The sequence below is a fragment of the Hylobates moloch genome, unplaced genomic scaffold, assembly GCF_009828535.3.
Source record: "Hylobates moloch isolate HMO894 unplaced genomic scaffold, HMol_V3 SCAFFOLD_1, whole genome shotgun sequence".
Lineage (NCBI taxonomy): Eukaryota > Metazoa > Chordata > Mammalia > Primates > Hylobatidae > Hylobates > Hylobates moloch.
In genome coordinates, this window is record NW_026652276.1 from 204,624,228 (window position 1) to 204,634,207 (window position 9,980).

General features: G+C 42.5%; 1 protein-coding gene across 1 annotated transcript; it reads left to right on the plus strand.

Annotated features, from left to right (window-relative positions):
* The first annotated feature begins 443 nt into the window (after positions 1-443).
* Positions 444-8,838, plus strand: LMOD2 (leiomodin 2). The gene is made up of 3 exons (XM_032753517.2): positions 444-814; positions 6,398-7,750; positions 8,269-8,838. The coding sequence occupies exons 1-3, from the start codon at positions 542-544 to the stop codon at positions 8,293-8,295; spliced, it is 1,653 nt and encodes a 550-aa protein (XP_032609408.1). The 5' UTR covers positions 444-541; the 3' UTR covers positions 8,296-8,838.
* The last annotated feature ends 1,142 nt before the right edge of the window (positions 8,839-9,980 follow it).

Sequence of the window (9,980 nt, forward strand, 5' to 3'; positions counted from 1 at the left end):
TTTTCCCCATCAATACCACCTACAGTATGTTTATAGAAGAACCAGAATAACTACCCATGGAGTATTGTGGAGACATTTCTCAACCCTAAGATTATAATGAAAGAATCTTCTCATAGCCATGGTGGTGGTGGCAAGTCATTTTCAAAATAAATTTTATTTCCCTGTTGTTTGAATACAAAGTGAGAAGAACTGTGTTACTCCTTATCTGAAACATTCTGCCTGTCCTCATGAGCTATCAGACTCAGCTAAATATGGCCCTGGCCAGTATGTTAATAATCCCCACTGGTTCTGAGACCTCCATCCACCACCGATGTGACATTCTTTGTGTTCAAATGTCTAGCTGACGTCTGATGCTTAAAACAGCCCATGCCTTCACCCCTCTCTGCATTGTCACAGCCCTGTATCACCACTCTTAAAAGGCTCCCACAGCCACTCCCAGCACCAGTTGTTGACCAGCCTGCCACTTGCCTCCCTGCCTGCTTCTGGCTGCCTTGAATGCCTGGTCCTTCAAGCTCCTTCTGGGTCTGACAAAGCAGGGACCATGTCTACCTTTGGCTACCGAAGAGGACTCAGTAAATATGAATCCATCGACGAGGATGAACTCCTCGCCTCCCTGTCAGCCGAGGAGCTGAAGGAGCTAGAGAGAGAGTTGGAAGACATTGAACCTGACCGCAACCTTCCCGTGGGGCTAAGGCAAAAGAGCCTGACGGAGAAAACCCCCACAGGGACATTCAGCAGAGAGGCACTGATGGCCTATTGGGAAAAGGAGTCCCAAAAACTCTTGGAGAAGGAGAGGCTGGGGGAAAGTGGAAAGGTAGGCTTTTGGGACTTTTCCTTGGCTAACTCCACCTCCCCATCACCCCATCCCAAACCCAGACACTTGTTTTCCCTAACTTCTCAATTCTCATCACTTGAATTTTCCTATAACCCATTTATACTTGCTACTAAATCATTTTTCAGGCTGAAATAATCATGTAAATGCTATGGCCACCCAATGGATCATAATATGTAAAATTCTCATTTGGGGCTCTTTGATTAATTACAAATGGAAAGCTCAAGAGGAAAATAATTCACAGCCAGTGTATGGGATTCAATATTTTGCCAAACATAAGTCTTGTTTGAGCTATAAGTTGGTAATGTGGCATAATATTTGTTCCCAAGATATATGCATACATATAAATGTATACTTTTTTTTTTTTTCAGTTAAGTACATTTATTTTCTCCTACAAAGACAAAAGTGGGAACGATGGTTGCTTTGACTATGATAGTAGCTATGGTGAAATAGTTCTTTTCCAATACCAAGCAGTTGTGGGGTGGTGGGAAGTACATGACACTGAGAGTCACAGGGCCTTGTTACAAGTCCCTGCTCTTTTCCCACATCTTTAGACCTTGAACGATCACTTGTACAGGGTTCTCTTTCCCTCTGGACATTGAGGGAGTTAGAGACAGTGTTTCTTTTGTGAATCAAGAACCCCTTTGAGATTTTGATAAGTTATGAACCTTCTTAAGAAAATAGCCCTGGGCTTGTGCAAAATACACCAAATTTGCATAGAATTTCAAAATGATAACACATCCTGAAACCCATCTGAGGACTCAGGGGCAGCACAGCTGTATAGATGATCTCTTAGATTTCTGTCTCCTTTACAATGGTGATCCTGAGGTTAGGAAATGTGCTTATATCAGAGCTCAGGTCTATAAAGCTCTTGTGTACTGCCCAGTAAACAGTTACTTTGAATTTGCCAAATGAGTCATTACCAGAAGGAAGTCTGAAAGACTATTATTCTCTGGGGAAATAGTAATGATAATAAAGTGTCCATATAACAAAAAAAAAATTCTTCCGGAATTATGGAAGAACACAGGCCAGGAGAAACAGTTTAAAACTCTTGCACTCTGTTGGAATCATCTAAAATCAAATGGCCTAAAGCCAATGGCAAGACTTCCACAGTACTAATCTAGGGCTGTTAGACGATCTTGATGATAGGGTTATGTGGGCCACGATTGCAGCAAGATATGTGTAAGTTTTGTCCATGTCAATCATTGCAGGAAGGGCCACTGGGATCTGGCCAGGGTCTGCCAAGGCCACAGTACTGATCAGCTAGAAGGGGTGTGTTAGAAGGAAGGACACTTACAAGTCAGTACTTGGGCAGGTCAATTCCTCCACAACCATGTTTTAAGAGGGATTTTTTTTTCTTTGATGTGATAATGAGCGTCAAAATAATAATGACATTATTATCACAATTATTTAAAACTCTCTTTAGTAAAATAAAACTGGCCAGGTATGCTGGCTCACGCCTGTAATCCCAACACTTTTTTGGGAGGCTGAGGCAGGAGAATTACTTGAGCCTAGGAGTTCAAGAACAGCTCTGGCAATATAGTGAGATCTCATCTCTACAAAAAAAAAAAAAAAAAAAATTAGCTGGGTGTAGTGGAACATTAGCAGGTGGTAGTCCCAGCTGCTCAGGAGGCTGAGGTGGGAGGATGGCTTCAGCATGGGAGGTTGAGGCTGCAGTGAGCTATGGTTGTGCCACTGCACTCAGCCTGAGCCACAAACCAAAACCTTGTCTCATTAAAAAAAATAAAATAAAATAAATAAAACTGTCTCAGAATATCCAGGCTGTACAACCAGGGTATCAATAATCCAACAAAGGCTTTTTAATGTCACAATGACATGATAGTGGTGGGAACCAAAGGGCAAAACCTATCGTCCGCCGGACGAACCCACCTGATCCTGCCAAAGGTTTTGCTGATCCCTGCCAATGGCTTATCAGCTCAATTAGAGAGGCTGCTGTGTTGATGGACTTCAGTTCCTTTCTAGGCTATTAACTTTTCTCCCAGTACTTTCCCTGCCGGCCAGCTGTCTGTAGTTGCAAGGTGTGATGAGTAGGAGCTTGCTGATGGAGGGTGCAAATCCAATTCCCACAACAGGAAAAATCTTCAAGCAGCTGTGGGGTGGCTGGGGGAGCAGGGTAGTTGCATAAGTGAAGAGCCATAAAGGAGGGACCCTGAGAAGGAGCGGAGGGTCTTGATTGATTATCAGGTGGCTGGCTCTGTAAAGGCTTATAAAAAGCAGATGCAACACCTGTTGAATGCCAGCCTTTCTGCCCACTTGGGCTTACACAAACTTACGCTGCATTGGGGCTCCCATGGACCCTAGAATCCCAACGGTCTAGCTCCCCTATTGAGCAGTAGTTAAATCTCAGCACAGGTGCCAATGAGTTTCTCCCATTATCTCACTTCATTCTTAACTTTCTGCACTTGAGAACTGAGACAAGGCAAGGTTAAGAAACTCATTAGAGGTTAACAGCTTGTACATAGAAGTGAAAATTAAAGAACGTTTCAAAATTGTGGGTGCCCAGTCAGCAGCATCAGCATTACCTGGGATGCAGAACTGCAAATTATAGAGCTACCCTCAATCTGATGAATGAGAAACTCTGGGAATGGGGCCCAACAATTGGTGCACTCACAGGTGATTATGACACACAGTAAAACTTAAGAACCGCTCAACTACAGTTACCTCCTGAACAACATGGGGGCCAGGCGAACCAACTCCTGCCCCTACAGCATCCAAAATTCATGTATAACTTTTGACTCCCCCAAACCTTAACTACTAATAGCCTACTGTGGACCAGAAGCCTTACCAATAACATAAACGGTCAATTAACACATACTTTGAATGTGATATGTACATACATAATAGGGAGGCGATCAGGAGAAACAAACCGCCACGCTTCTCATTACCTGATTTGTTTTCTAAGTTTACTAACATTCCCCTTCTCCTTGTCCAGTCCCTTGCCATCTCATCTCCCACCTCCTTATTCTACACCCTCCTTCCCACCTCCATTCTCCAAAGAATCAGGGTTAATGCCAAAGCAGTGGCATATAGGAAATCTGTAACAAAACAGGCCCCCTAGGGATAGAGTATTTTATAAAGTAATCAAAGTCTGTTTTTTGCATCCTCTCACCTCACCTCTGTAGACACCTTTTCTCCTTCTGTTCTTTCTCCAGATGTCCCCCACCTAGGGTGACTAATCATCTCAGATTGTCTGGGACTATCTAGATTTCATGACTAAAATCCTGAGAACCCTTCACACTCAGGCAAACTGGGAGGGTTTGTCACCTTTCTCCTGTGTGTAGTCCTGACTCTGAGCTGCTGTTAACCAATGTCAACTTAGAGCCATTCGGTAAACAAATAATTATTGAGCTCCTACTACATGCTAAGCACTGTGCTAGGTGAGCAAAGCAGACATGGTCCACTGCTCTCAACAGCTAACAGTCTGCTGGGAAAAACAAGTGACCAAAAGAAAGTGTGACAGGTACTTTATTGGAGGCGGGTACAATGGTATGGGAATGCATTGGAGGGATAATTGGAGGGGATGTCAAAGAAGGCTTTCTGGGAGAGCTATCATTTAGATGCTATATGACAACTCACAGTTTCAGATATTATCTGTCCAGGTACATTATAAGGGGAAAACAGATCTTGCAGATAGAGCCAGATGGTCTTTAAAAAACCAAGGGAATAAAATGTAATGGTATCATACAAGGCCATATACCTTGGATTTTGAGAGAGGCCCCTTTCCTCCAAATACTGAAACAGCTAAAAATACATACAAACACATGAACACACACAGCTTTACAGGGACTAGAATTATAAGGAATTTGGAGTGGAATGGGGTGAGAAGAAATCAGCCCACAATTCTTTCCTTCCTCGGGTTAATCCATTTGTTTCACTGCTGGACAGGGAAGGCTTCCTCTCTCCCCTCACGTACGCCCGGAGACTTGGCTAGAGCCACACTCTTTTTCTTGTGTTGTTGCATTGTGACTTGCAGCCAGCTACCACCAAACATTTCTCTCTCTCTCTCTCTCTCTCTCTCTCTCTCACACACACACACACACACATACACACACAGTATCTCTCTCCCTCCCTGCTCCTGAAGAAGTGAATAAATTAAGACTGGAAAAGTCATCCCAGGAGTGGCTGACCCCTTCCCCAGGCCATCACTCCGTGCCTGCCACTCCAAACAGTGGATAACTGGAGGCTATTTTGTGATAGCAACTGGGCAAACAAACCTGGAGACAAGGGCAGTGTTTTCCAAAGCTAGATCCACATGCCTCAGGCAGCAGGCGCCCTTGAGGTCAAAAAAAAAGTTGCCAATATAGAGAGAAGAATCAGGGCTTGGAGGACAGGGCAGGGTCCCGGGGCTGTTGAGAAGATAAAGAGAAAGGACTAAAAAGACAACAGGAGAAAAAGATCTGTCAGCAATTTCTAGACCTTTATTATTTTTTTTTAAATCAGAAAAGATAGCAAGAAAAAGAGAAACAAGGGGTCACTTGGGCATCTTTGTACAGCAAATCTTGTAAACAGGAAAGACAAAGATAGAATGAAATTGTGTTTGCCTGAAAGCCTTTCATAATTGATACATGCTAAATAATTTAAGACCATCAGGCTGGGCAATGGCTTACTTTAAGATTTTCTGCTGTTCTCTGCTGTTCCATCCACTTTACTGATTAGAATCTAGTGGATGCCAAGGGTGATTATCTTTCCCACCTGGTCTTCTACAGTCTGTCTCATTTAACCCTGGACTAGCTGGAGGTTTCAAGTTGATTTTCCCAAAAGGGTGACCTGAATGTTTTCTCTGCATCGAACTGGATTTTGACCTTCTGCTGTCCTGAGCAGCACCCCGACTTTAGGCTTCCCTTGCCCAGATAAGGGACAACTACAGAGGCAGCTCTCAGGTGATTCAGAGAGTCTTCTGCGGTAGAGCCCTGTGTCGGGCTCTACCGTAGAAGCAGATAAATGCTGGAGGAGCCAATGACAGCTCTGCTTCTGTCTACACTGAGGCAAGGCCTGGCAGAGAGTGGTTGGCTTCTGTCACATCTGCTATGGATGGCAAATCTGGGAATTTTGGAATTAAAAAGGGGAACTCATTAACATATTGTATATTTTTGTTGTCATTTGATTGCTTGAGATGGAGAAATAAGAAAGGACAGAGTGATTCCAGAAGGGAGGGTTGAATTTGCTACATTGTAAGTAAATGGAGAGTAAACCAGTAAGAGTCTGTCCTCAGGAGGTGAACAAATTTATCAAGGGTTTTCCAAAGCTGAAGTTCTGATTTATTTGTTCAAATTGGCAAAATGATTATATATTTTTATTCAATAAGTTGAATTCTGGATATTCTGCAGCAAACAAGAGAAATGTTTGTAGAAAAAGCTATTGCTATTTATTGCAATAAAATGTCAACCTTGATCATGAGAACTAGACAGATCGGAAGCAGAGGATTGTTAACTTTTTTTATTATAAACTTGTGTCACTTGCCATGTGCTACTTTTGCAAGTTAAAAAAATGTACTTAAAATGGTATCATTTTTAAGAAGCTTAATGATGATATCATACTCTTTAGGTTTCAGAAGACAAAGAGGAAAGTGAGGAGGAGCTTATCTTTACTGAAAGTAACAGTGAGGTTTCTGAGGAAGTGTATACAGAGGAGGAGGAGGAGGAGTCCCAGGAGGAAGAGGAGGAAGAAGACAGCGAAGAAGAGGAAAGAACAATTGAAACTGCAAAAGGGATTAATGGAACTGTAAATTATGATAGTGTCAATTCTGATAACTCTAAGCCAAAGATATTTAAAAGTCAAATAGAGAACATAAATTTGACCAATGGCAGCAATGGGAGGAACACAGAGTCCCCAGCTGCCATTCACCCTTGTGGAAATCCTACAGTGATTGAGGACGCTTTGGACAAGATTAAAAGCAATGACCCTGACACCACAGAAGTCAATTTGAACAACATTGAGAACATCACAACGCAGACCCTTACCCGCTTTGCTGAAGCCCTCAAGGACAACACTGTGGTGAAGACGTTCAGTCTGGCCAACACGCATGCCGACGACAGTGCAGCCATGGCTATTGCGGAGATGCTCAAAGTCAATCAGCACATCACCAACGTAAATGTCGAGTCCAACTTCATAACGGGAAAGGGGATCCTGGCCATCATGAGAGCTTTGCAGCACAACACGGTGCTCACGGAGCTGCGTTTCCACAACCAGAGGCACATCATGGGCAGCCAGGTAGAAATGGAGATTGTCAAGCTGCTGAAGGAGAACACGACGCTGCTGAGGCTGGGATACCATTTTGAGCTCCCAGGACCAAGAATGAGCATGACGAGCATTTTGACAAGAAATATGGATAAACAGAGGCAAAAACGTTTGCAGGAGCAAAAACAGCAGGAGGGATATGATGGAGGACCCAATCTTAGGACCAAAGTCTGGCAGAGAGGAACACCTAGCTCTTCACCTTATGTATCTCCCAGGCACTCACCCTGGTCATCCCCAAAACTCCCCAAAAAAGTGCAGACTGTGAGGAGCCGTCCTCTGTCTCCTGTGGCCACACCTCCTCCTCCTCCTCCTCCTCCCCCTCCTCCTCCTCCTCCCGCTCCTTCTTCCCAAAGGCTGCCACCACCTCCTCCTCCTCCCCCTCCTCCACTCCCAGAGAAAAAGCTCATTACCAGAAACATTGCAGAAGTCATCAAACAACAGGAGAGTGCCCAACGGGCATTACAAAATGGACAGAAAAAGAAAAAAGGGAAAAAGGTCAAGAAACAGCCAAACAATATCCTAAAGGAAATAAAAAATTCTCTGAGGTCAGTGCAAGAGAAGAAAATGGAAGACAGTTCCCGACCTTCTACCCCACAGAGATCAGCTCATGAGAATCTCATGGAAGCAATTCGGGGAAGCAGCATAAAACAGCTAAAGCGGGTAAGTAACCAGAGAACAGACACAGGGGCACAGATACAGTAAATGAGTTGTCCTCCATTGCATGGTGGTACCAAAGTCACCTCTCACAATACTTATCAATACTTTCAATATTTTAGTATGCGAGAGCAAACACACCAAGTTGGAAACATTAGGAGCAGACACACAAGTGAGCACATTTCTATTTGAAAGGAATGCCTGGGCCACTTTCCCAGCCTCTCAGTCATATAAGGGCAAGGACCATTTTCATACACGTCCCAATTCCCTTAAGAAGAAAACCAGGGAATATAATCTAAATTCCAAAAGGATTCACCACTTGTCAAAAATTTTACCACAGAGTTGTGATTGATTTGATACCTAATTTATAACATAAAATTTATAACATGGTAAAAAAATTATTACCATGCAGCAATAATCAACCCGAGTTCTTCTCAGAGGATACTGCTAGAGACATATCCTACGGATACTTTTCACTTATCATGTGTGTTGTTTCATTGAGAGAAAATCCGCTATTTTTGTAGGTGGAAGTTCCAGAAGCCCTGCGATAAAAACACGATCTTTAGAAGAGGATGCAGAACTGTTCAGTGGTATTACACGAAACGCATTGTGAGATGTTTCTAAAATACCTTCTTCAATTCAAAATGATCCCTGACTTTAAAAATAATCTCACCCATTAATTCCAAAGAGAATCTTAAGAAACAATCAGCATGTTTCTTCTGTAAATATGAAAATAAATTTCTTTTTTATGTCGTGAGATTTGTATTGGCAAGAAGCAGTTAATTTAAAGATGCTCTTCCTATCTCTGGATGTGTTGGTAACTCTGAGTTGTAATGAGTTCATGAAATGTGCTGTTATTTTTGTAATCTCAATAAATGTGGATTGAAGTTTTTTCCCTTTTTTTAAAGCCAAACTAATATTTTTTCTGTGACTTGATACATCTGTCAGATTTTTGTAATCTCGATAAATGTGTATTGAAGTTTTTTCCCTTTTTTAAAAAAGCCAAACTAATATTTTTCTGTGAGTTAATACATCTGTCAGGTGTGTATGTAACATTACTGGACATTAAAAAAAATTACATTCTCACCCAAAAAGGGTTTGAGTCCTAAGCATTTGCCTTTCTTTGTTTCCTCTTGTTCAAGAAAATCTGATCAGAACTCTTTCTGAAGGACTGCAAGCAATAATTTTTTTTATATTTTATTTTTTTGAGACAGAGTCTTGCTCTGTTACCCGGGCTGGAGTACAGTGGCACAATCAATAACTCACTGCAGCCTCAAACTCCTTGGCCCCACTGATCCTTCTGCCTCAGCCTCTGGAGTCCCTAGGACTACAGGCATGCACCACCACACCTGTCTAACAATTTAATTTTTTTGTAGAGACGGGGTCTCACTGTGTTGCCTAGACTGGTTTCCAAATCCTGGGCTCAAGAGATCCTCCCACCTGGGGCTCCCAAAGCACCGGGATTATAGGCGCGAGCTAGTGTGCCCAGTAAGAACTTTCTTCAAAGTCAGATAAAACGTTGCGAAAAGATCCGCAATGTGATCATTATCATCTTAGATTCATTGATGCTGGACCCAGGATGGTAGCTGATGCTTCCATATTTCCAGAAGTCCCATAGGTACCCAGATGTTGATTCAATCATTTATTATAAAAATGAACGATCTCTGGAAGGAATAAAACTGAAAAGAAGTTTCTTGGTAGGAAGGAAATAAGTGCTAGAGGAATACTGGAAGATAAGACCCCTAAATTCAAAGCTACCTTTTGGCTGATGCTAAGGATGGACCATTCAAATCTCTCTTTGAGCTCTCCTTGGATAAGCCTTAATCTAGTGGGTCTCTACACAAATCACGACAATGCTAACATTCACAAAATAGACATGCGGACATGGGGCACAAATATTTTTTCCAGCTATCCTTCTATCCCTGTCACTCAAGAAGTGTCTGAATTCAAATAAGAGAAAGACATTGAATTTCCTTCACTTCACTCTAGTGCTCCACTCTAATTTATGAAAGTTATAAATCCCTCTAAAGTCCTTTGTATTAACTATGATTAGCGATGTATCCTTTGTGTCCTACAGATTATAACAGTGGTCTTGGCAAACTCTCTGGATCACCCAGTAAATAGTTGTTTGCTTCAGATACAGAGCTTTGGATTATCTCCAGTCAAGAGGATTGTGTTTCACTCCTCTCCCATAGTCCTTCAGCCTGGCTCTTTGAGTCTGTTTCTGCTGTTCAGC